At 42.7% G+C, this 27,312-nt stretch overlaps 1 protein-coding gene and 1 long non-coding RNA gene across 2 annotated transcripts in view; one reads left to right on the top strand and one right to left on the bottom strand.

The window, feature by feature from the left end:
- Positions 1-17,437, top strand: part of LOC126918708 (homeobox protein SIX3-like) — a 52,424-nt gene extending 34,987 nt beyond the window's left edge. Inside the window, exons 2-3 of the mRNA XM_050726924.1 lie at positions 14,603-14,998; positions 15,593-17,437. Coding sequence (XP_050582881.1) covers positions 14,603-14,998; positions 15,593-15,977 — 781 coding nt within the window. The 3' untranslated portion in view covers positions 15,978-17,437. The remainder of the gene's footprint in view (positions 1-14,602; positions 14,999-15,592) is intronic.
- The window catches only part of LOC126918712 (uncharacterized), a 91,106-nt gene that overhangs the window by 31,756 nt on the left and 32,038 nt on the right, over positions 1-27,312 (bottom strand). The window lies entirely within an intron of this gene.

Genomic DNA, 27,312 nt, shown 5'->3' on the forward strand with positions numbered 1-27,312 from the left:
CACGCGGCAAAAACTCCACCAAGCGCCTCCGTACGGCTTAATTGCTTAATCAGACGTAGTAAATCTTGCGACACAGGCATTTATACACGATACGATACGATGTTCTGCATCTTCGTCGGTCGCACGAACGATTTAGTCTCGTCGATTCGCGTCCGTGAATGTCCAACGCCGTGCGTTTCCCCGTTGATCGAAATGAACACGTTGCTGCGATTGAACGCGACACGCGAATGTCAGAGCCCGTGTCTTCTGAGAGGTGGCTGGCGAGCCTGGCAATTCATACGGAGTTGGTATTTAGCAGAAATAATCGGTAATAACAGCTCGTAAACGCGCTCGATTAGATGTCAAACGATGACACGCGGTTTGTAATTTGCGCGGCGATCGCGGCTTCCACGGCCGGTATTTTAATTATGTAATTGTATGAAACGTTACGTCGCTGTGATATCCTGTCCCGGGTAAAACAGCCGGGCTCCATCGGTATTATGATAAACGACGCTATATTTAAATATTCCTTGCACGTTTCTTTGAACATTTCTTCGAACGTGTCTTGAAATATTTCTCCAATATTTCTTCGTCCGAACTCTTCCTTCTTCTCTTTTTTTCTTTTTTCTATCGTTAAAGATCCCTTCGTAACACGACTCTCGTTTACGGGCTCGTTAAGAGAACACCCGGTATATTAAGGGATAACCATGACCGGTGATGTAATGCAACACTGTACTCCTGATCCTGATCCTTAAACGAGATGGTATCTCCGGCGTTCTGTACGAGACGCGTACGTTTAACGCGTACGTACCTGGGTCGCAAGCGCGTTACACGCACGTATGGTGTGCGTATTATGCTACGGGAAGGTATCGAGTAACCTATGGTATAAATTCTTTGTCGCTCGAACGAGCCACGAAGAGTTATTTCCTATCTGCGAAGGCATCGAGCCTGACGATCCTTCTGGAGAATACTTTCCACAAGAAATACCATGTGTGTTCCGTATCACCCTCTGTACGATCTCTCCCCCCCCCCTCTCCTCCTCTTTTTTTTAATTACACATCAGTCTATCTTTATAGGAAAAACTACGGCAAAATATAAAATCGATCTTCGTCGTTCGAAGATAGCTATCTCTTTATTCACGTTCAACTATGAAACGGAATGAAAGGTTTGACGTTTCAGGGACTTTAGACTCTAAATATTTGATGGATCAGCCATTATTAGATACTGGTATTACCGATCTAACTGGAAGATAAAGAAATTATACGTCGGGCGACGCGTATTAGACACGGCGATAGGTGTTCCCAAACGTATGGTAGGTGCGCATGTACGTGGAAAAGAAAATAAGAATTAGAGAAAAGTGTGGCATCAGCCAGCGATAAGGGTTAACTTTTTCGTCACGCGATTCGTGAATTATTTTCGGCTATAATGGGAACAAATGATACGACCAAAAAGCCGTTTCAACGTTGTAATCATTCCAGTCATGGGATTACGGAATATCGTCGACCTCCCGCGACGATTTTTACATTTGAATCTTGACAATGACGACAACCCCGCCCCCGGGGCTATGAAAACGTTACCCCTATCGCGCGCAATGATATCCCCCTAGTCGGTCACTGGTGCATGAAACAGTTAAGCATCGACAATGTAGGCCAATCAAGGGGTGGATACATAAGGGGTGTATCACAGAGCCGCGGTAATCACTTGGAATTGCGTTAAATTTTTACTCCCGCGCCCCGAGGGCCTTGGGCCTTAGTCTTTTGATGCTGGCACGATCAACCGGATAAAGAAGGCAGATTTAGCTGCGACGATATACCGCGTTTCGTATCTCATCAGTGTTTTCAAGATATTCCTTAGATTAAGGTTTATTCGCAAATTGGAACTTTCACGTTCTTAACGGAGACATGGCTGTTGCTTTCTACGATAATTAATTCTATGGAAACGGTGTTATTTTCTTATTCAGTTGTTGGAAATCAGTAGGATGTTGAACAGTCAGGATGCACTAGAAATTGTGAAATAACATTATGGTGTAACGATGCTTCCGTTGGTACGTCTGGACCAAAATTTAATATTCGGATCGTGGCAGATACCGTTGTTACAAAACGTTTCCAAATGTAGACGAAACATATTAATAAGCGACTTGAAAATGTAAAATAAATCAAGGATGACAATTGACAAATCGGATATGCGAGCAACATTGGACTATAAATAAACGTAATTACCATAGAATACGCGTTTTTATAGAGTACACGGAATAAATACTGTAGCGTGTATCATATCATATCGTCTCATCAATGATACACGCAGTCTGAATGGGAAGTCACGAAGAACATGTTCATTACATGTTTTCCTAATTGTTCTAATATTCAGAGTAGCTATTACAAAAACCAGTATAATATGATCTACACAAAAGATAGACTTTATTGAGTACAATTATCTGCTGGCTGAAAAGTCGAACATTAATTTTGTTGAACATTGTTTATAGTATTAAAATTCACAATTTTTTGAAAAACTGGTCGATCAATTTCACAGAGAAACATAAAACCGTATAAAATTTCTTTTTCCCCGCGATTAAGCTCCAAACGTTTACACCTATCGAATTTAGCTGCAGAATTACCAGAGTATCGATTGTAATTTTCCATAGAAATTTTAGATCTACGATTTTTAAAGGTTCCTTAATGATATTTCGAAAAGTATTTCTTATCTCGCGCTATATCTTCCTCTACGTGGATTTTTTCTGGTACAGATTTCATACTTTGATATCAAATCGATACTTTCCGCTTTAAAGCGCGTCTTCTACATACAAAATACTTGTTACAATGGCCAACGTAATATACAAGTATCTTTATCACAGGCAAGCTACAAAGGGAAACGATGGAGCCCTTACTTTCTGTACCAGAATTAATTGTTCCAACGATTAAACGTTAGACGTTAGAACGTGCGCGCCTAATTTAAAGTTGTCCGCGTTATTCTGTACTCGCTGGATAAAAGGGCAAACCCGTAGCCGATTGATAATTCGCCGAGTTCACAACTATTTCTGTAACGCGCAACCCCTAGACCGCGAGCTCCGGTTAAATTCTCTTTAGAGTGGCCTGGCGAAACCCCACGGGGGTTTCCAGGATATTACCGGGCAACAAAATAATAACGCAAGACCGTCGAGAACGAAGGGATGGCGGGGCCAGAGGTGGACGACGAGTAGGATAGGAAAGGTGGTGGACGGGGGAGGTTTAGGGTGCAGCCAGCAAAACACACAGGGCGACTAAAAGGCTTACGGGGTAATTTGCGACGGCTTAAGGCCAGGCCAATCTGATCCATCCCGCGCGTATACGTGAAATCTTACACCCAACGGTACGGTACGATCTTCGTGTATATAAGAAGAGGCAAAAAGACAACGGAAGAGAAAAGAGAAAGAGCTAGAGATAGAGAGAGAGAGAGAGAGAATGGTAGAAAAGTCGAGAACAAGGTCGAAACGAAAAGAAAGAGACAAACGGAAGAGGGTATACCTCTTTGAAAAACGATACAGGGTTGCCTCGATGGTCCTCCCCTTGCTTTCTTCTTCTTCTTCTTTCCTCCCTTCGACTTACCCTCTGTCTTTCCCTTTTTGTTATTTTCTCCATTTTTTTACGCATCGATATAGCTGTGCTCCCTGCTTCGTTCTGCTTCTTCTTCTCGATTCCTTCTACCTACGTGTTCCGCGTCGTCCAGCTCGGTTGCCTCGCGGTGAACACGAGCCGCGGACTTCACGGGCTGTCGCGTAGAATTTGGCCGGCGAATTTTTTCTCTGGAAATGGTTAATTGAGCGTGCGCCGGTGCAAACGAGAGGTTACCAGGGGCTATTTCCTCTTTTTGCACGCTGGTCGACCAGCTCGCCTGCTTCTCGCTTCACTAACGCTCCGACCGGACCTCCTTAAGTTACGTTCGGGTTCCTTGTCCGCGGTGTAATAGGAATTAAACCCACCCCGTCCACTTTCCATTCATCGCGCGAGACAAGAGTTTTTTTTTTCGGGAATTCGATACACTCCGAGTATTGTCGAAATTTTTGCTCGCTTTTAGAAGCCCAACGAGACACACTTTGTCGTGAGGAAAACGATCGAAGCAGGATGATTTGGAAGGGTGGAGGTAGGACAGAAGGAACGATAGAGGAACGTTTTAGTGTCGCGATCTCCCGTCGTTCCTACTCATGGTCGACGTTTTGTTAAGAAAACAATCGGCCTCGATGCGATTCGCAACGGTACGGAACACGATTCGCTGAACCGATCTCCGCAGATAAAAGACAGGTAAAGATGAATGGCGATGGAAAGACACGGCGGTCTGTGAGGCGGTAGGCGAAAGAAAGGGAAAGAGGGAGAAGAGCATATTTCAGAAGCGAAACTTAATTTGCCCCGAAGTGTGCCACGGGACTCGAATCAATTCGAGGGCTCTCGAACCTCGGAGAGCCTCTAAGCGACGGCGCGTGCCTCAATCGGATGCCATTGAAGTTCCTCCTCTTTCTCGTCATGCGATAATTGAGAGACGTCGATTGTGGTGCACTCGTTTCGCCCGAGAAACTCCTACCGTCCTTTAGGCAACGAAGCTTCTATACTGTTTCAAAAATTCGACGCAAGCTTACAAAGTTCTCGAAACGTTTCGAAAATCGCTGTCACTATAATTGGGACAGAGTTCATATATAGAAATCACAGTGATTTTAATCGCCTTTAGTTTCTTCGTTATCCTATGATCTGATTTCCCGATACATTGTAGCAAATAACAAGAACTATATTGCAAGAGAATCGTATAATATTATGGTATTGTACCGTACGTAAAGCGATAACAGTCTATTAAGTAACGCCAGAACCGTCAGAATCATCAGAACGGTGAATTTGTAATTTACAACGACACGATTTTGGAGATACGCGTGACTCTATGTATAATATACGAACGATAGTTTATTTCGTTTCTTCCACGATATATTTCTCTACATTCCATACCATTTGTTACACGTTTTACCTACCTACGCGTGTAATTTACATCCAAATACTTTTATCGTTTAATGTACTTTTCCTTTCGCAACGAGACAGCGATCCAATTTCCACCGCTAATCGCCAAGCAAATAAATTGATAAATTCGCGTATCCGCTCTAATCGTCTCAACTTGAGCAATATACAAACGACTGAAGTTTGTTTTCACCAGTCGGTTTTCTAGACAGAATTCGTCGAGCAAATATTGTCCGTCGGATTTCTCGAGAATGCAGAACAGAAATTAAAAGACGAGCACGAGCTCTCCTGCTTTCTTCTCTGATACCTATCTTCCACGTCAGTTTGTCCGACGAAAAGAGCCCCACGCATAGGTTTAGAATGCGTTAAGAGGTCCTCGATGGTGTTTGCTGACAAACACCCTTCCGTTCTCGCGTTGCCTCGATGGCGCCCTTGCTACTGCCTCGAGTGAGTCGATGGCATTCGTCGTCGACCCTTTCACTCGCGCACACAAACGGAGTCTGATTACACATTAATTATTTACCGAGTGATTTCCGATGTATGCGTCGACCAGCTTCTCGAAAACGGGTCATTAAATTAAATGAGACGCCGGAATTCTCATCGAGATCGTGTCTCTAAACGTGCTCGTGCAAATGTCACGGAAAAAAGATACCGTTTACGAGAGACGGCCGACTAATATAGCGGCGATTAGCGGCAAATAGGCTTTCTTGCGTTCTACTTGGCCGGTTCATCGAGCAGAAAATAACCCCGCAAAAGATACACGAAGAGGAACACGCTTAACATCGTGTAGAAGTGAACAAGGGAAATACTCGATAACGATCTATGGCGATGAACAAAAGCATAGGTACGTTTCCAAGGTTCCTTCTAGAATCCTGCGTAAATCGGCGAAACTTTATATTCTTTGACCGATTTCTTTCTACGATGTCACTGTCGAGCGTGAACCTATGTATCTGTTGCAATTTATAAAATCTATGGGACGGATTATAAAATATATACAATTTTCTAGAGCTTTAAGAAATTTCAGATTTCAATCGCTGGAAAATTAATTTTGATACAAGAATCGATTGTGCGATTATTTTGCAATCGGTGTAGAATATAGAAAAGAAAGAATGGTGATTCTGGAACTGTATATGGGAACCATAACCGAGACAAGTATAGTCCGAAAGTTTCAATTATACGAAATAAAAATTTGTCAGGATTATTCTAAGAACTGGAATCGGTGTCGTAACTACGATAAATAGTTTCGCTTATCGCTTATAGTGCATTTAGTCTTTCAAATGGAAAATCTTGAAAATGAAAAATCGACGGAAGAATCGTGTATTTTTAGCAGGAAAACCTGATCCTTGGAACGTTGCTGCTTTTGTTCATCACCGTGTAGTTCCTTGAAGGATGATCGAAACTGGTTAATTGCCCTCTCGGATCATTAAACTGATTGGTAAATTTTTTTCCACCGAGGTACACGGTCGCCGTTCGAAACTTGCAATAACAAGAGACGCGGTACGTTTTCCGGAAGAAAAATTATCCATCTTCCCCGTTTATCTCGGTCGAGTGCAAATATTGTTTCTACGATTCGGACGGACAAGCATTTTTCCAAATCCATGTTCGTCGGACTACTCGCGATGTCTAACCAACCGGGAATAATTTTTGTCCCGGGAGCCGCTCGGAAAAGCCTAAAACAACGGGATTAGTCTCGACGAAGCATCCTCCTCAAAGGAGGCCAAGGCAAGGATTTAATTTCCGAGGATTTTCCCACGAACCGGTCAGGTTAGTAGATGCCTAACTCTGGGAGACCTCCGCAAACACTCGAAATGTCTATGCCCCTGTAGAAAATTATTTGTCGTTCTTCGGAGATGACGAGGATGTTCCAAAGCGGGAAACAGTGTCGTTCAGACGAGATCGTTCAGAATTCTTTTTCGCGGTAATTTGCTAATGCGTTATAGTTACGCTGTTACGTATCACAGACTCTATCGTCTAACGTATCGAATTTTTATTTTTATATTTTTCTATTTGTCCGGCGTTTGATATTTGTAATAGTAGAAAATTTCGTCGAATATTTCTAATAAAATCTTATTTACTATTACTTGATACTTCCGTTAGCGAACGTATTGAATATCGAGAATGCTGTCATGTAAATTCGAACGATATCTTCGCTAGGTCGATCATTGGGAATACCATTACAAATCATACTTATCCGAATATTATCTAAAATGTTATAAACTATTCCTTCCTATATACATTGATACATATAATGCGTATATATCAATGTATATACAATGATAAGATAAGATGGCAAATATGTGAAAATATTTCGCAAAATCAGATATTCGCAAACACTCCACATTGATATAATGCATATAGGATATCTCCTTCTTGTTTAATTTATATATTTCTTTGTGGAATATTTGTAAATAATATCTGATTTTGCGAAATATTTTCACATATTTACTAACTTATCTTTTACAATGTTACAATTACTTGATAACACGATATTCGAGTTACTTCACTCGCATTTTTCCCAACTTTCACGCGCTATTTCGCTGCGTGATCCTTAATGACCCTTCGAACGGGTCTTGATTTTAGAAACGCTCGCGTCAGTGGATACTCTCTTTGTCCGCGGACAAACATTTGCCCGGTTTCTCGGGAGCGGAGGGTAACAGGAAGACGAAAACGATCGTCGAGCCGCAAACGGGGCCACTCTAAACGCGGCCGTGTTCGCTTTTAGACGCCATATTGTGGCGAACGACGACGACGACGCTTCCCCGATCTCGGCCCGGATTAAAATACTGCAAATCATGGGCTACCTGTGAACGAGCCTCTCGCGTCCGTTCCATCGTTTCGTTCCTTCGTTTCGTGCCACCAGATATATCCTCCGCTTCAGAGAAACTCGGTAGTGGTAAAAGAACGCGTCGAGGATGAAATTTTCGCGAAAGCGCGGATGCCACGATTCGTTTCGCCGCTTCTTCCTCGAGCAACGCGTTCTTCATTTCCTTTCGCGCGTAACAGCGTAACGCGAACGAACAAACAAATCACTAGCCGATGATTCATTCGACGAATTCAACGCCACGCTTTCCAACCTTCCGTTAAATATCTCGTCCAATAAGTCTCGTATAATACGATTAAAAGGAACAGCTACAAGAGATCGCTGTACAACGAGAAAGTCGTGAACGCCAAACGACCACTATTGGCTAGTTGAAAAAATACAAATTCGATTGATTTATAGCGTAAGAGGGGCATATTTCGCGAGAATTTTAAGGATAGGGCATTCTTTTTATCGACACAGGTGAATCTTCTATAAACTAATCATCTACGGGTTTGGGGAATTTGTTATTCCTATGCAAATCTACTAGCTGTCTTCTCAGCTGTGCTAATTAGCCATGTAATTTTTGGCTCACTCACGCTTTATTATCGCAATATTAAATATCGATATCGTGTCTAATCTACAATTGTGAATCCTCTAAAGAACCATTAATTCGGACGATCAATATTATTGTCAATATCATTGTCAATACTCAAGGTTCTCAACGTTGGATTGACAATATTTATCGATCGTCTAGAGGGTTTCTCACCTACGGTAACATCGAGAACCTTAAATATCATCGATAATATCGTTTCTTAACAAAGGCAAACATGCTCTACACTTCTGCGCTCAAAATACGAATAAATCCAATTTCGTCTCTTTTGAAGTAGGCATCGCTGCTATAACAAATTAAACAAACCGACTCCAAATAAGCACGCGTTTCATCCAACAGTAACCCACCCCCGTTTCTTACGTGAAACAGACGTTGTTCAAACGAACGCTGTTCAATAGCCAACAGTATATAATCGAGGGTGGGAGGCGATGTTTTAAGAGACAAACACGCGTAGACGTGACTATACCCAAGGGGTGGAATACAAGAAAGAGAGAGAGAGAGAGAGAGAGAGAGAAAGAGTGGCTGTAAGCGAAGAAAGAATTGAGCATCGGAACCGAGTCGGCCAGGAGGGCCCGTATCGTTTTAACGTCTCTATTAGCGGCTATTAAAAATGAGCTAGAGACGAAAAAAAGCGGTGAAACGATGGTAGGAGATGGACGAGGGGCAGGAGGGGGTGGGGTGGGTCAAGGGGGTCCCGGTTGCTTGAAATCGCGGGTCCTCTGTTCACATGCCGTCTCCTCCTCGTACCGGTATCCAGTTACCTTTTGTAGAGGCCCTCGTATAGCTCAGATTTTCGAATGATATGTTCTCCATTGTGCGCAACGAGTATTTAGCATGGCACGGGGTTGGTCTAAATCGAGGGTTCACCCGGGGGAAGGGAGGGGGACAGCAAGGAGATGGACTCGTACGAGACGGCACGAAAATTCATGGCTTTCTTTCTCTCTCTCTCTCTCTGTCTCTCTCTCTGTGTTCGACACACGGGGGTAGATTCTGTTAAAATGATATCCCTCGTCACTGTAGTAGAGTCGAGAATAGATCCGATTCTGATATCAAGTTGAAATTGATCGTTCTCCACGCGTTTTTCCCCTCTCTCTTCTTTCCTTTGCTTTGTTGTACCTTGGGAGAATCGTAGAAACTAGTTTCAAGAGGAGAGGGAAGGCTGGCTTGAAAATATTTTGGATGTTGAAAGTCGGGTACGGAGTAAAGACAGTAATGCGAGCAAAATTCGAGTCATTCTCGAGCGAAGGATCGATACTTTTGGATGTAATTGGTCTGCAGCGAGGAAATCGTTCGTGGTTCAAATATGGTGGGTTAGAAATGTTCGAATCTACAAAAATTTCCAAACACGATTGAACATGTAGCGGCACACGAGTCAACGGAAGATTTGAATAGGGAGGGACTCGTAATATCGTGCCTTGGAATACCAACGACGTTTCGGTTTGCTGGGTCTAAAGGTAAACAAACTCCGGACAAAATATTATTGCCGTTATTTGTAATCGTCAGCCGGAGTTACGTACGAACTCTAACTTTGTTGATACAAATAGAGGAACGTGCTCTCTAGGACAGTTAAATAGTTGAACAGTTAACGGGTAGAAGAATCGAATTATTTCGAGCGAGCAACGATCACGTCCAGTATACGCTATTTCTGTACTTGTATTTACATTGATTTTAATATAATTGACTATTACAATGTTATCACTTTATTAAACAAACCAACACGTTTAATAATCACCTGAGACACAAACGAAAAAAAGTGCATATAATATCGTCTACTTATGAAATATTCATTCGTCTACAAACTTTTCAAGTTATAATATTTATATACCTAGATATATTAAATATTTGTGTCGAGGCGAATAGTTTACAGTGAACTCTCTTCTTACACATGCTGGGCCAAAAATCTAACTCGCAAAAATCCTTACCCTCGACTATCATCGTCGAGCACAAATATCGTATAGATATTGACGGCGTTAAAACTGGTCGAAACGATCGAATCACTCTTTAAAGAGGCTGTCAAATGCGGCACGAAAACCGGCATCCTTTCACCGGCCGTAGTTTCTCGATCGCAGATCAATCGGGCGAACTCTTCTACCGGCACACACCGCAAGGACGACCATCTTGCGCGTAATTACAGTAGCTTCCGTCACGGTTTGAGACCCGCGTCGCCGTCCGCGTGCATAATACTTTACAACATACACGAGGGATTACAAAAGTGACTCGTCATGCGGCGTAAATACTTAACGGCGGGGCGCATCCTCATCGCCGCGCGGCGTTCCTTACGTTGCACCTGATACTTTCCCCGGCGGCGGTAGAAGCCGCTTGATGAATTTCTTTTTTAATCATGGCCATCGGCAGTGCCGAAACTTACCGCGTCACCTGTGATAGCTCGTTCGAGCTGTTCGACGCGGTCCTCGATTCGCCACGCGAAATACGCCCTGAACTTTTGCGAACGCGTGCGCGCACGGACACATGCCGCGAATATATTAAACATACCGGATCCTACTGAAATAACGATAAAAAAGGAAAATAAGGAAAGAGAAAAAGCGGAGCTCGTTGCAATATTCGTCGGGCCGTGGCCCTTTTTCGTAGCGAGCTCGTTGAGTTTTAACGAGCGGCCGAACCGTGAACGCCGATATCCCTCGTTAACCGCGGAAACAGTGTAGAAGCAACACACGGTTTGCTGGCATAACTCGAGCCGACGCTGTCTCGCAGTTTCGTAATTGTTCGTACGTGTGAACAGGAATAAAATTCGTGTTTTGAAATGGAACACCACGCCCCCTTGTTAAGCTTTCGATTAATTCAACGACGATAACGATGGGAATACAGCCGATGGATTTAATATCTGTAGAAGCTAACATCGACATCGTACGATAGAATATCGGTCTCTGTCGATAAAGTATTAATTTATCAGTCAATAAGTCAGTCTTTGGAGAGATGCGAAGAAGGAACCTATATCGTATGGCGAAAGCTTAAATCGTTGTTAATTTCGTTATTGATTCAACAGCAATGGCGAGGAAGGCATTCTTTTTTACTTCCATAGATTCGTATTAAGGAGTTACTTTTTAACATAACAAACGTCTAAGCTGATGTATTCTTCGTTCGATGTTGACGATATAAGATATTCCTCGATATATTATAGAATATACTGTATCAGTTTCAAATACATCTTCGAATAACGTTCGAAAGATACTGTTGGTTATAAATCGCGCAAAGAATCAGAGAAATTAATGTCGGTCTGGTGGTATTCACGGCGAAAAATTGACACCGTAAGCTCGAGCCTCCGCACTTTAATGCCACGACATTAAGACGCGTTGAATAGGGACGACGATCGGTGGACGAGCACTAAGTGGAACAAAACGGGAGAGGCTGGCACATAATAAGTCGCACCGCTCGTGCGGGTGTCTCGTGAAAGGGCCGAGACAAAGGGGAAGCGGTCTTGAGGCATAATTAAAACGCGTCGAGTGTCCCGCTGATGCGAGACACGTTAAAAAAAAAAAGAACCAACAGAGGAAGAGGGAAAGAGAAAAAGAGAGAGAAAAAGAGAGAGAAAAGAAGAGTAGGTAGGTACGGGTTCGATTACCATGTCCAACGCGTTTCAAACAGGTCCATGTGAGAGTGGCCTCTGCTCGAATCGCGTCTCGCTACCGCTCTTACCTTCCTCTATTACCCACGGAATCGAATAAATCGCTTTCATACCTTCGTCAGGGAAATTGACGTCTCGTTATATATTTCTATATATAGAAAGTGTGAAAGGAACGTCAGACTTACGGGGGATGTTGGTGAATAGAAAAGAGCCGGCGAGATATATGATTTAACCCCTTGACGATGCACGTTGTGAAACAGGAAGTTTATGCAGTGGCAAACCTCAAGGTGATAATTTTACGAGTAACAAATAAATAGGAATTTCTTTTTTTCTTTTCTTTTTTTTTTTTTTTTTGTTAATGTATCTTGCGAGTATCTCTAGTTTAAATAATAATTTTTATTCTAACATCGATGCTCTCTGTTTTATATCGTTTTTCTAGTCATTTTGTCATAAGATAGGAAGTAAGAACAAGAGAAGTTTAAACGAAAGTAAAATGATCAAAAATAGGATTACGAAGGAGCGAAGAAGATGAATAGCGCGTGGGGCAAGCGTCTAAACTTAAATGATCGAATCAGTTGGATAGTTGGCGCGGTTCCTACGCGTACGTTCGTCTTTTTGGAGCGTGAGGAAGCATCGAACGATCCGACGATTCTCGTTCGAGCGGCGAACCTGTTCGAAATCACTCGAGGTGTTACCGTGGTAACAGTGCGGGCTGGAAACTCGATTAGCAAAGAAAATACGGGAGTATCTCAGGAGCCTCGGCGTTGAATCGATCTGGAGTAAAGAGGCTTTTAAGGCGACCACAACATCTCATTGTCTCTGGCAGACTAGCGAATGATTCTCCTCTCTGCTAATACCACATCTAGAGAAAGCGTTTTCCACGATGGAGGTACAATTCTTCGCACGGTGTTTTCCTTTTCCCGCGTTACAGGATTACGCGATCGAAAGTGGCAGAAAAATTATGTTCACCTTAAGTTCAAGATATTTGCGATTTCCATCTTCCATGGTTCTACGGTTGAAAATTCCTTCGCTCGTAAGCGTAGAAAAACGCATTCTCACGAGGCTCGTCGATAAAGCGAATTATAATACGGATTTTCTCGATACCTTTGTCGGCCGGCCGGTTTAATACTTGACCGTGGGTGGGCACGATGAATAATACTTTCCCGTCGACAAGTCGGGACATCCGTTCCGATCGTGCCACGACTGTTCGTCATTTATCTCTGACCGCGATGGATGAGTCGCGTGAGAAGTTCGCGAAGCGTTTCTGTATCTATCCGTAATCTCTCGAGTAATGAGGTGGATCCTCCTTTTGTACGAACCCGTCCTAGGGAATCGTCGTTACTCTCCCGTGAATCCTTCTGCTCACCTGGGAAGGATGAGCCCGCTCATTAATTATAGTCGCTCCGCGGCGATGACTGGAAACAAAGTGTTTTCAGTGTCGGGGGTACATCCACCTAAGCCTGTCCTAGGACGGGAACGAATTGAAATTCTCATCGCGATCAACGCGCCTACGCGCCACTTCAGCTACGAGATGAAGGTGACCGACTTGCTACCAATAATAATCGCTGACCTTTCTCGTTAACATTTCAACGGCAGATGCGTGCTCGAGTAAACGATCCGCGAAAGAGCGATAAGAGATAGCAGATGCGAGAAACGTCGTTGGTTCGCTTAAGAAAATTGCTAATTTTCTGTACGTCGTGCAAGACAACGTAATATCGGCGATAAAGGCAGCTTGTATTTCTAACGAAGTTTAGGTGGTTCAGAGTTTTCAGGTGGGTAGTTTCAGATATAATGTTTCGACATGGTCGAAATATTTGACGCTCGTTCAAACTCATTCGAAGAAATTGCACGACAAGGAATTAGGAAGTGTACCTATACGGATAAGATGCTCGATTTTGCTAAATTATGGCAAGCTATTAACATTACCTGAATCTAGTATGGACATGAAATATATCGTAACAGAGAATGTAGAAGAAAATAAAAATACATTTTTGGAAGACTCTGTAGCGGCACAGGAGTCAAAGGACGACGCGAGTCGAGAGCGACTCATGCTGTTGTTTTGCCTCAGGACATTGACTCAGCCTTGACGCAGAAATGTAACGATAAACAAACTCCGGGCAAAACAATGTTGCCGCTATATACAACCATCGAATGAAGACGAATTTGAATTTTCCGACTCTCTCCCGACCAGCATAAATAAACGGACGAGATCGCGAGCGACAGAATATCGAACAGCATCGTACAGTATCGTAGAGTATCTACACAGTATCTCCGAGTATCTCACGAGTATTTATCGAGTTACGCGACGAGCATTAACTCCTTAACCTACGATTTACGTTCGAGAATTTACGTTTGCCCGATCATCGTACAACGGACTATGCCCGTAGTTGTAGGTTAAGGGGTTAACGAATATTTATTCCGCGATTTTATTCTGCGATTTATATTTTGTACTAACGACTCATGTATACGTCTGTATATTAATTTATTTATTTATTCGAAATATAATTGCGACAGCAATCTCTCGCTCTAGTTATTTCACATTATCTATCCTCGACCAATCCTCCGCAACTCGAATCAATCAAGTCCATGTTTCGACCGCAATTAACTATACTTTATGAACACGAAAACACGTTCTGTGTTTCAATCATGTTGTGTTTCAGAATGCAGCAGCAATCTGGTACAGGAAACGGGAGTACACGACGCGCTCTGAGTCCTGGACCAGGAGCCAGCGATTCAGAGGATTCCGACATCTCGCTTGGTGGAACGTCGCCTGCGTCGCCGAGTTCCTCACCTCCGCCAACTCATCAACCATCTCCTGTTCCTCTCGGGCCTCTAGGTCCTCTACCTCCACCATCCTTAAATTTCCGCTTCGATCCTTCGCAATCGCAGTTTCGATTCAACCACGCGACGGCCTTCAAATTCCCGCCGGCGGGTTTCCGATTTGGACCGCACAGCCCGCAACACAATCATCCGAACATCTCTGGCGGTGGAATCTTCAGGCTGACGGAAACGAGCCCGTTCCAAGCTGTGGGACCGAGAGGTGATCTTGGGTCGAGGCGAGTAGCTTTTAAAAACCTATCCTTAATCGCGCACTCTCTCATTAATCCGCGTTCGATGAATCTCGAAAGTTCGAAACTAAACGTTTCAAAATCCTCTCGCGTCTTACCCATTGAATCGATCGGCAGGATTTTTTGTAAAAGTCTTTGCTTTGATGACAGTAATTTATCATATAAAATTTGTATTCCGTGACTGTAGAACTTGCTATATATTTAAGGAACGATCCTGTTAACAGACGGTATCTGTGTTTGCAAGTTTCCTCGCCATTTGCAAATTACATGCTGAAGGAGCTTAATGCTCGATGCATGTTGATCGAAATGTTACGATATACTCGAAGTACGATACGATATACGATTTTTCTAAAATATTATATCGCCGTATAAATTACCAATGCTTGAATAATTGACAAATATGTTAACTTACTGTGATCATTGTGAAAGATTCGGTGCAATATGCGTCGTCAACGACGACCACGACGATCAGCGCACGAGCTTAATAAAGCTATCGTCGATGAAAGCAATTCCTTCGAAAGCCACGAAGAAAATATTTTTTCGAAGAAAATATTGATCTGGAACTACACTTTTCAATTGCAGACTACCGGATCCACTGGGTCTACCACCGCCGAGGTTGCACCCACACGACAGCTTGCTCCATCATCCGCAAATACAGCATCAGCTACCGGAAGGAATGTCGAGGATATCGGAAGGCTCGCGTCTCTCCGATGGTGGAATTTCGCGCCTGTCAGACAGCCTATCGGAAGCTCACAGCCCGCCATTAATGGCGACGAACTTGTCTGTGACGGGTCCGCTAAGGGTTGCAGTTCCGAGCCCTCACACGCCTTCCTCGCGGGGTAGTCCAACGGCCAGTCAACAGACTCCCCAGGGTCAGTCTCAAGGCCAGGGATTGATAAGGGTGGCGACACCACCTCCACTGAATCCGAAACCACCGCAGATCCACAGACCTTTCTCGCCAGCGTGATACGACGAATTGGGAAATGTCATTTCAAGGGGAAATGAACACGATCGATCCATTGTATCGAGAAAAATCGTAGCTAGCGACGAGAGTCAATTTCTCGACAAACGTTTCGAGGTTTTATGAAAGGAGTAAAGCGAACACGAAGATTTTCAAGCTCTAAGAATCTACGAAATAATTATTAAAAAGACGAATATCGAGGAGAAGTCAACAAAAATAGGGAAGTTTACTTGGACAAAGATGTTGTTGTTGAAATTTACGTTAAAAGTGTTCGTTACCAAGTAGTAAAACAAGATGAACATTTTACAATACGGCTGACGATGTAGAATTCGTAATTGTATGTTGCACGAAGATAACATAAAGCAACCCGAATGTTACAATTGACGATGCGTCGGTAGATGGCAGAAGCGGACGTGTGCAATTATCCGAAGCAGATGCGAACGATGGTCGCATGTAAATAACGAGATTACACTTTGAACGACACATTTTTTCGTTGAATGAAAACGGAACGCGAGATCGATCCGTTTTTGAGAGCAAATTTCGTGTAACTATATATTTTTTTATTTGTTTTTTTCCCCCCCTATTTTGTAGTCTGTACATAGCGAATACCCCCGGTAAGAAAGAAGTACGCTGTTTGAATGTGAGAATCGCTCTGAGAACTGTCACTCGTTATTTCAAATGTGTTGGCCAGCTACGTTAAACGCGAAGATTTAACGTGAATCTGTTTCAAGTCGTAAGCTAATCCAAATAAAAAAGAACACTAACCCGAGATCGTAGAACTATGAACGGCCTAAACGTAGACTGAGGCCGAGCTTCGAAAATAACGCGTTGTTCGCTCTGTAAAACTGTACGTGACTATTATAAGTGAGCCTTTTTATCTATTTACGACATCAAAGTCTCGTATCGAAATAGTTTTTTGTTTTTGTTTTCTTTTTTTTTTTGTTAAAAAATAATAATGAATAAACGAAACCTGGAAATCATTCATGCCAACTATCAATCAAATTCAGATACGATTTTATGTATCGCGATTCGAACACCGTTTCTAATGGGACGAAGTGATGTTGTAGTATCGTTCGTTGTCGGCACAAATCGAAGAAACAGTCTGTTGGAGGTAAATAATTTGAACAACGGTTGATATAATTTAAGGCATTTCGCAAAACGCTCCCCTCCTTTAGCTTAGGTAGAGATTAGAGATTTGTAAATTTCCTTAACCGGTACGCTCGTTAAAGGAATCGTTTACCCTCGAAGTAAGACGCGGCTCGGTCGCGATTGTCAAAAGACAAAGACGATCGATCGACCAACTTGAGTCTGGGTAACCATAAGGAAAAGAAAGAAAACGAAGTAGAAGAAGAAGGAGGAAAAGAAGAAGAGAAAGAAGAAGAAGAAATAGCGCGAACGTACGTCGGTTCGCATTTCCTTCTCTCTCTTTGTAGATATACACATAAATACAACACACGTTAGCAGAATTTCTTGTATAATCAGCCCTTTCTCCCTCTTATAAATATGAACATACTACAGCCCACGTATACATAAGTACCTTACGTAAAGAATATTAACACGAAACTATACATATATAAATATATGAAAAGAAGATGATTCATTATTATTATTAATATTATTAATATTATTATTAATATTATTATTTGCGCCTGTACATACATTCACGCGAAAATATATTAACAGATTATTATGATATTACAACAAAACTATACTGTGAGTCTTCAATTCATCGTTTGTTCCCGAATCGATCACAACACCCAGTCTCCATCCATGGAACTCGATACCGTACCCAGCAAGGTATCCATCTGCCAAAATTCGCGCGGCTCGTCAAAATTTCCCAACATCGGCCAAAATTAACCCGTTAAAATCAACACGGTTTGCCCCGCGCAATTAACATTCGCGTTTCGCGCGTTCACTCGTCGGTCAATTTTCTCGTGCCAATTGTATCTATTAATATCGTTATTTCCGCGAGCCAGGCTAATTCACACCTAGCCTTTGATCGACACTCATGGCAAATTCTAGGTGTGGGTACGCGCATACGAGCAATACGAAGCAACGCGGCTAAAACGATTACAATAACTCGAAGGCGAGAAAGAGCGAGGCGATTCAGGTGGCCGCGTCCTTCCCACAATTTAAACGGCTCGCAAGGTCTCCTCTTCTTACCCACGGCTATAGTAACCAACGAAATTCGCACAGTCACTCGACTCCCTGTTAACAAACCCGACGAAGTCAACGGAAGAAGAGATCGCGTTCGAAACACACGAATCTTTCTCTTCTCGTCGAAGGTCAATAGGAGCGAGTCGATGGTTGGCGAAGGGATAACGGCGAAGGGATAGGAGAAAAAGAGAGAAGAAAGGCGAATCATGGAAAACGTAAGCGCGAAAAGGAGCGCGAGAAGAGGGAGAGATGAAAAGAGAACGGGGACGAGACGTAGGAAGGTTATCGACACGGACTGCAGTTAGCGAAAGAGAGCAAGGGGATACGCGATGGAATAAAGTGGAAGGGAGAAAAATAGGGTGAACGAAGGCAAGCGACAGAGAGGAAGAGAGTAGTTGCGCGATAACGTGGCGTGGGCGGGTGTCGCTGACAAAATGGACCAATCGGCTGGCTGGGTTGCCTTGTAACCGATCCCGCGGGTTAACCAGGAACCAGGAACATCGACCAAGACTCTCCAAAAAGCCGATATGCCCAGAGCGCACGCCTAACCGTCCTCGTCGCCGACTCCACCCTGCTGCCTGCTGATGCTTCCACATGCGACCACTTCCTCTTTCCCTCTCTATTATATATCTCTCTTTCACCCTTCCACTCTCCACGCGTCTACTTTGTACGTCGCCTTTCCTCTCACGACGATATCGTACGTTCTATCTTCGTTTTTCTCTGTCTCGCCCTTGCGGTTCGCCGTTCGCACTGCGTTCGTTCATTCGATATATACGCACCAGTCGAGGCTCCGTCTTTCTCTGTCGCACCGGTTGGCGAAAGTTCTCGACAGCTGGGTGGATTCCTCGATGGAAGATGGAGTCGTTAGAGGCTGCCCGGGAATGGAGAGATATTCTCCGCGGCTGGCGCGTTTCACCGGCGAGTTGTTAAATTACTTCGATGAAGTTGCCGTAATTGAAACTGGTCATTGAGCGAAATGTGTTTAGAGCCGGGCTTCGAGAGAGCTAATCGCCGCGTAACGGCCTGATCACCGGCCAGATAATCGATGAACGATCGATGTCCGCGCAACGCTCGCAAATGGTTACAAGTTAAATTAAAATTCGTCGAAGAACGCGCCAGTGCTATTCGCGTGGCAATTTGTTTTGGTGTTTATGACGAACGATATTGCGTTGATTCGATGAAGAATGAATTGCGCGTATCGCGATTGAAACTGAACAACTCGCACTCCGACCAAGATACGAGGAATATCTATAAAACTAATAACTTATCGATAAACGATATAGCGATGTCGTTGAGTATCTAGTAGCTCGTTGTAGTATTTCTATGAACGTAATTGTATTAATTTAATCGAAGATGGATTACTCGTATCAGAACAAAAAATGGAAAACTTCTCGTAACGACGCAACAAATGTTTGTAAACGTTTACGAATTGGATTAGAATATCGAAGAACAATACGTAATTTGCAAAGTAACTTGTTTAGATATTTATACGAACGTCGTTGCATTGATTCTATCGAAGACGAATTACCCGTATCATGAAAAAGAACGGAGAATTTATATCGTAATAACTTCACGAGCAATGTTTATTCTCGATGGTACGACGAGCTAAGCGTTAAATGATGACGAGTTATTAATTTCTGGTTTCTGCTCGTTCTTTTAAAAACATCCGTCCTGGTCTTCCCGATAAGCATCGTCTGCAATTCAACGAGCGGAAGGCGGGCAACCGTTGTGCAACAAACACGCGCAACCTGAACAATGCCTCGTTTCAACGTCGCGTCGCCACGTATCGGATACGCGAAAAGAATTTCGTGGCAGGGAAATGAAAGGATGAATGTCGCGATTATCGATACACATCGGTTCCGTGTACCGTTTTCAAGCTACATACCCAATATGACGTGAAAAGGGCCGTTCTCGTTCGCTCTCTTCCATTTCTACGTTGATCTTTGTCGCACACTGGATGGCACGGTCGTCTTGCCGGTCGTGTTTTGACAGTTGCTGCTCTGACACCTCTGGCACATTCATTAGAAAGTGGTTCTCAATCCCAGGTAACCGTGGAGGGTGCAGTATAATTTAGTTTTGGAAGTTGATGTAAACAGATATTCGAGCGTTCACACTTATTGTTTCTCTTTTTTACACTTTGTTGGAGAATTGAAAAATATTTTAACATAAAATACGGATTTCCGCGGTGTTATTACGGAAGTTATTAATTGCTAATATCGTGAATGTTTATGAAAATTTATATTTTCATCGACATAACTAAGGAAATGGAGATTTGTTGTTGTAAATATTTTGACGAGCACTTTGGATATTTTATATATCTTTGTATAATATGCGCATTTTTCCATCTTAATAATTTCACGGTCCAATTATTCCAAATAGCATATAACGTTTAATCGAATCATTATCGAGTATACACGACCCACCGCGAAGATCCAAATTTCAACAAAGAGATCCATTTACGAATGCTACGCGCAAATAAAATAATTTTCGATGCTTTGCCATCTGAACATTTGCTCTTCGAGCCGCCGTGGTAACAAAACGTTCGCGTAAAAATCTCCTCCGGTGATCGTTATCGATACGATCGAGTCTCCGGCTTCTTGTTTCTCTATCAGCATTCAGATGGATAAAACTAAGGAGCGTAATCTATTAAGAAGGAGAGGCGCTCTAGTTGAGAGACTCTGATAGACATCCAGCTGTCCGGATTTAGATGTTAGGATAATACGGTGTGGTCGGGGCCTTACAACAAAATAATGTAGTCCACTCTGAATGGGGGAGACCCGGAGTGAGCGGGAGGGCGAGATGGGGAAGCGGGGAGAGGCGTCGACAGAGGAAAAAGAGAAACAGAGATGGCTGACGTTCATGGTGATCGAGAAAAGGAGGATGAAGCGAGATCAGCAGAAGAGTATCGACAGAGAGTAACTATTTCTCTAGTGGTTATTTGTAGACAGATTCGACGACGTGACAATACCGCGAAAACCATAATGGGGGCCCACAGGGTCCCCACTATGGGAGGCCTTAGTGAGATTACGATGCCCACCAGGTATTTGTTGTAGGTCTTAGGCAGGCGCTGGGGTGCCATGGAGAGGTGTGAAAGTGATGGTAAATCTTCGTTGGATCTTTTTAAAATCGCTACTCGCCATTGTTGCGGTAAGAAGTTTTTCAGGCTTTACGGATCTTTCACACTCGTGGATCCCCGTTTCCTTCCCTCCCTTTCGCTCGCTCGTGCACACGTTCTATATTTTCGATCTGCCCTTCCGGCAGTGTCAGCGAGATCATGGACTCTTGGCTGCTTAAGGGTGCGATCAGAACTCGAAAGGAAGAGGGAGAAGCCGCGATACTCACCGAGAGAAATCGGTATTGTGCTGGAGAGATCGCAACAAGGAATAATGGAGCATCATGAACGGTGACGCGGAACCATCCACAATGCGGCAAATCGCATTTCCATTTCTTCGTCTTTGTAAAAGTTAGAAGTTCGAAAGACACAAACGATGTTTCCATGCGTATAATAAGATACACTCGTACCTTAGTCTTACGTATGGTAACCGACTACGGAACGATCGATTCAACTAGAAAAAGACACGTAAATCAAACGTAAGCATATGTAACATGATGCATATGACGTATGGTGTACACATATGTTGTACGTTTTAACATTTGATTAAATTAAAACATGTCTTTTCTATTAATTAGTAAAAGTGATCGTAAAAGTAAAATTGATCGCGTAGAGTAAAAATAACGATTACCTATAAACTAAAATAAAATAGTAAATTATACTAAATGTATCTTTGAAACTTCCATGAGAACTAAGCACGTGGACACGAATCTGTTTAAAGAAATGCCGCATAGAAACGTCGTAAGCAAGAAAGAACGTATATCAGGGTGTAATTCTATTATATAGAGTTTTATTCTCACCCTGAAATGTCTACAATCAAATATTTTTTTCTGGATACTTTTTCAGAAATCTTTTCAGCCATCCGATGATGGAGAAATATACCCTCGGTCGATTAAAGCGTCTCGCATGACCTGTTACAACCCATAATAAACTGCCCCATTGCAAATTACAAATTCGAAAATCGGCGTGTCGACTTTCATCGGGGGTCTCGTATCGTATCCGAGTTCACACGGGGTTAATGAGAGGTTAGATATAACTTGCCATTTTGGACCATAATGCGACACCGGCGCCCATTTAATTTAAGTATATCCCGTGCATAGGATTTCAATGGGGGTGTGTCACGCGTCACCCCTGGCCCCTTCGGCCAGGCCTGCGACAACTTCATGGGAAAAACAAAATATTTAGCTAACTGGAACAACTGGCTGAAAATATTTTCTTTCCTCGATAGATTATTGTATCGTGACAAACACCGTTGTTATCGAATCGAACAATAATGAATTTTGATCGAGGTTTTAGTAAACGATTCGATAAATCCAAGAGATAATAAGTGAGACACTCAGAAGCCAAGCTGATCAATTTCGTTTCCTCACGCTTCTCCAACTTTATCAACTAATTTTATCAACTTCCGATGATCCGAAATCAACCTAATTTCAATTAACTCTAATTCCTTAATTTCTTTCACGCGATAGAAGGTACGATTAACGTTTAGTATATTTTTTTTTTAAATTAAATGATTTATATATTGATGGGGTTTATCGGATTAGCTGCCGCGTGGCTTTAAAATTTAAAAATGCGCGTTTCATTTCACAAAGTATAATCAGGTGTGGAAATACGTATATGTACGTATGTTCGAGATAAGAAGGAAATTCTTGGTACATCTACGTCCAAGCTGTCACGTATCTGCAACATATATGGATATGTCAGGCGTCGCTACTGCCCCTGCGAGGTACTAAGCTGCTTACCACTCTGGAGTTTATGCTGTATTATGTTCGATGGGGTACCTTCTAACTCTATAGAACTTACGTGGAATCCGTATCTCGCCTGCTATACACGCTACGTTATCTTTCAATCATACGCGCGAGGTACCAATACGACGTTCTCCAAAGATCAACGAACAGAATTCAGCCCCACAAAAAATTATAAATATACTAATAAGTTACTTCAATACGAAGTAACTATATAAAAATCCCCTGGTTAGCGGAAATAAAAAATCTCATCCCTTAATATTTACGAGCGACGATAACGTTGGCCAATTAATTAGACTTTCATTGTAGCTGCAGTTTGTACATAAAACAACCGTTCGTCGTTGTAGTTCCCTTTTTTTTTCTCGAGCTACGATCTTTGGCCCTTTTCAGCAACAGGACCGACATTTCGAGGAAGTTTCTGACGAGGGTATTACGCAAAACTGTATCGGCTTTTCCGTGTTTTGATTTCGCTCGAAAAGCGATGGAACGAGAATGGAGGGTAAGAGAAGGCCAGATACTTAGCCGAGGACTAACAGCAGGCTACGGATTAAAGGGGGTGAAATGTTATTATTGCAAGGGGTACGTCTGCGGCCGTGAGTACTAAGTAGCCCGGTTAAGTATGTTGTTTAAGCCAACACTGTAAGTAACCATTCCCCCGAGAAATTGCCGTGATGACATCGTACCCAAGTCGAAACTCCGTTCGCGTGGAATACTTCAGCATCGAAGTGCCTTGTCCAGATGGCTCTTCTAATACCCCGTTTTTAGGCAAGCATCGTGGAAAACCGAGGCGCTCGTGTCATGATACACGATGGCAAGAAAGGTAACACGTTCGAAGTATTGGGAAACTTCGACGTCGTTTATCAACGATGCATACCGTGAAACCGACTTACGTCAAGCGTAAGACACGTTTTTATCCATCATTTTCTTCCACAAATATCGCGGACGAGAAGACTTTTCCACACTTTTTACATTTGTTACAGACATTGCCTAGTTCGTGTAACATAGGTGAATAATGGATGTTAAATAATGACAAATTATGATTATCATCGGTTCAATGTCCACAAAATGATCAGTTAATGATTATTGTATACACATAGATTAGACATTTACGATAGACATTCCACTATAACAAATTGCAAGGCTTAAAAATGATATCAATGATATGATGGCAACCCATCGAGTTCTTTCTATTTTTTCTACCTCATAGAAATATATTTTGTAAGAATAATTACTTGTAATATTAATTTTATTATTTATAAATACTTGAAAGTTTGATAGTTTTTCAAGTGCTTTTCCTCTTTTTCGACGTATCATCCTTGCGTTGCTCCTTTGTACGAGATAAAAATCTCTCTAATAGCGTATGAATTCATACGAATCGATGTTTCTGCAGTTTATGATACCTACATTACGTGAAAGACACACTTTTCTTCCTCCTTTCCTTTTATAAAATACGCATCCTTTTCAACGGCACAACAGATGCTGGATGGTAAGTTTCTCCATCGAGGGAAATAATTTTATACTTTCAAGTACGGAAATATAGAAACATAGGCGCGAAACGTTCACTTCCTGACGAGCGAGAAGGAAGTTCCTTCGATATCCAACGTGTCGCCGTGGTTAAACCGCGCTGAACGAATAATCATCGAGGCAAATTCCAGCTTCTAAGGCGAGAAGCTTTTGTACGACGGGAAAATGACAAATGCACTACCTCGAACCGAGATTAAAATACGCTATTGCCGTTATTAGAGACGAGTTTTGAGCCTTTACTTCAAGATAGAACGGTAACAGACGTATAATTTCCTGGAAGCTTTGAATTGAACAACTCTCTTGCTCCGCCAGGTCGAGTGAGACGAGTGTAACCGGCTTTCAAAGCTTTGAGGGTGAGGAAGCTCATTAACGAGAGCTTTCTGTTCCTTCTTCCGTCTCTCTCACCCTCTCTTTCTCTCTTGGTTACATCGACGCACCTTCCATCTTAGCATCCGATATCCTTAACGGAGCTGGCTGAGACCAATACACCCTTACCCCCTTTCGCGTTTCCTCTCCTACCAAACCGAACCGAATTCCTTATTTACATAAATACGAGAGCTTTAATGGCAGTAAATTGCGGTAAATTTAGCTCATAGGGTGCAACGTGTGTAATTTCCACTCGTGCTGCCGGGATAAAATAAGTCTTCGACGCTTTCAATAGGATACATTCGAAAAACAGAATGAAAAATACGTCTCTAATTACGTTAACGCTTAACTAATGAGGTGTTTATACCGCGAACAGTAACTTTAAATTAATCGAAATACTAAAGTCGAAATAATAAAGTTGCGTCAAAGTGGCTTTAATCATTATGTAAAATTATTCGCAATTGCATTACCGTTTAAACGATATAACACGTCTTGCACGTACGTTTGCAATGCGATCGTTTCGTGTAACCAATCGACGCAGTGCACAGTTAAGGGTGTTAATATTCGTTTCAATAAACATTCGGTACGAAGATAATATATTTCAGCGATAAAAATACAGCCAGCTTAACTCTCTTCGATTAACCTACAGCTCGTTCTTTTAATAAGCTCCATCAAACATATCTGGCACGTTAATGGTACAGACATCGGGGACCATCGATTTCTTCGAATTCCGTGTCGATCTCGCGGCAATAAAACCAATCAAACTTACAAAGGCAGATAGAACTGGCACGTACCGTGATTACTGTCGCTTTTAATGACACTTTCTTCGGTGACTTGTAATAGTAGTATACGGGCGCGTCGAACGTAATTATTCCTCTTCGTTACGATCGAATGAATTCAATTAAACGGTGAGCATCTCTCTCTCTCCCCCCGCTCCCTCCCTCCCCCTCTCTCTCTCTCTCTCTCTCTCTCTCCCTCCTTCTCTCTCTCTCTCTCTGTGCACGTATTTCCGCTATCGGTACTCGTGGAACGTTCGTTAACGACACGTATGTATGTTTCCACGAACAATTACCGCGCAACGTCATTAATTTCATTCGAAGTGAAAATATGTACTTCGTTGCAGGGTAGAATCAAAGTTTCCCTTCGTCGCGTGGCCTCGTGGCAAGAGCAAGAGATAAAGAGGTACGCGAGACGTTGCTCTAGGAAACCGTTCGATCGCCAATCCAAACGAAATCGCAGGAAAGAAACGTGACGAGAGAAGGATTCCTAATTCAACGTACGTGACTTGTGCTTCTACGTCGACAGCTTTTTAACCCTTTTCCCCTGCCTCCGCGGCGGCGAAAAAGTTTAAGTATCCCCGGGTTGACTTAAATACAGACAGCGAGATGTGGTTAATGCAACCGCGAAATAAAGGGCGTGGTTTTAACGCGCAGCCGAGGATTGGCTGTTGAACTTGGCTACCCGGTCGATACTGGCCGACTATATCTGCTCGACCTGTATACTTGATACTTATCCGGCAAGCGTGTATGTACATCTGATCTCTCACCGCTGCTGAAGAGGTGTTGGTATCCCCAGGCCAGGATCGACACGGCAAGATTCAGCGGTAGAAGGTAGACGAGCAAACTGCGAATCTTCGTTTCGCTGTGTCTATCGACCGCTTCAACATGAAACTATTACCCGATGGTAACATTCGCAAGAATGGTCTCATTGATGGTGAAAAATCGAGTTTCTTAGCGTATATGCATAATGGTAGCGAAAGGAAGAATATAATTTCGTGGATAATCTGGTAGCGATACGCTGATAGCGATCTGGCAGATTTTACGTGATTTCAACGATTTCGTTTTTACGTATAATTATCATAGGAAGGTAGTAAGAGAAAATAATGATCTACAGACAAATAATTAAAAATAAATTTAAATTAAATAGTATTCGGAATATCGTCGCTTTCTTTTGCTCTTGCAAGTATAGAGTTGATCGGTACGATGGTAAAGTCGCTTCTTCGCGGCTCGTATAATCGCGATCGTAATTAATTTCTATTGGTATAAGCCTGGACGTTCCGTGAAAGTGATCGAGTATTCTTTTATTACACGGCTATTATTGTATCGCGTGGTCGTTTATATTAATCTTACTAGCGAGCGTTCGTTGTGTTAACGACGATTAGTCCTCGAACTATTATATCCCCTCGGTGCAAACGCGTTCCATCGCGTCGAGTCAGAGAAAGACGTTTTGTATCATCGGATGAAGCAATCTCGACCGCGTTATACTAATATAGAGTATGAAAAAAGAGATCTACGGAAGGCTGAACGAGCCCGAGCAGACGATCAATCTTGATTTCTTAATGCGACATTAATAGGCGGTGATTAAAATCTTCTTAATGATAGCGCGACTTTCGTCATACGGATTGCAGATTAAATCACGCGATTGCCTGCAATTTTCA

The sequence above is a fragment of the Bombus affinis genome, chromosome 7 (assembly GCF_024516045.1).
Source record: "Bombus affinis isolate iyBomAffi1 chromosome 7, iyBomAffi1.2, whole genome shotgun sequence".
Taxonomy (NCBI): domain Eukaryota; kingdom Metazoa; phylum Arthropoda; class Insecta; order Hymenoptera; family Apidae; genus Bombus; species Bombus affinis.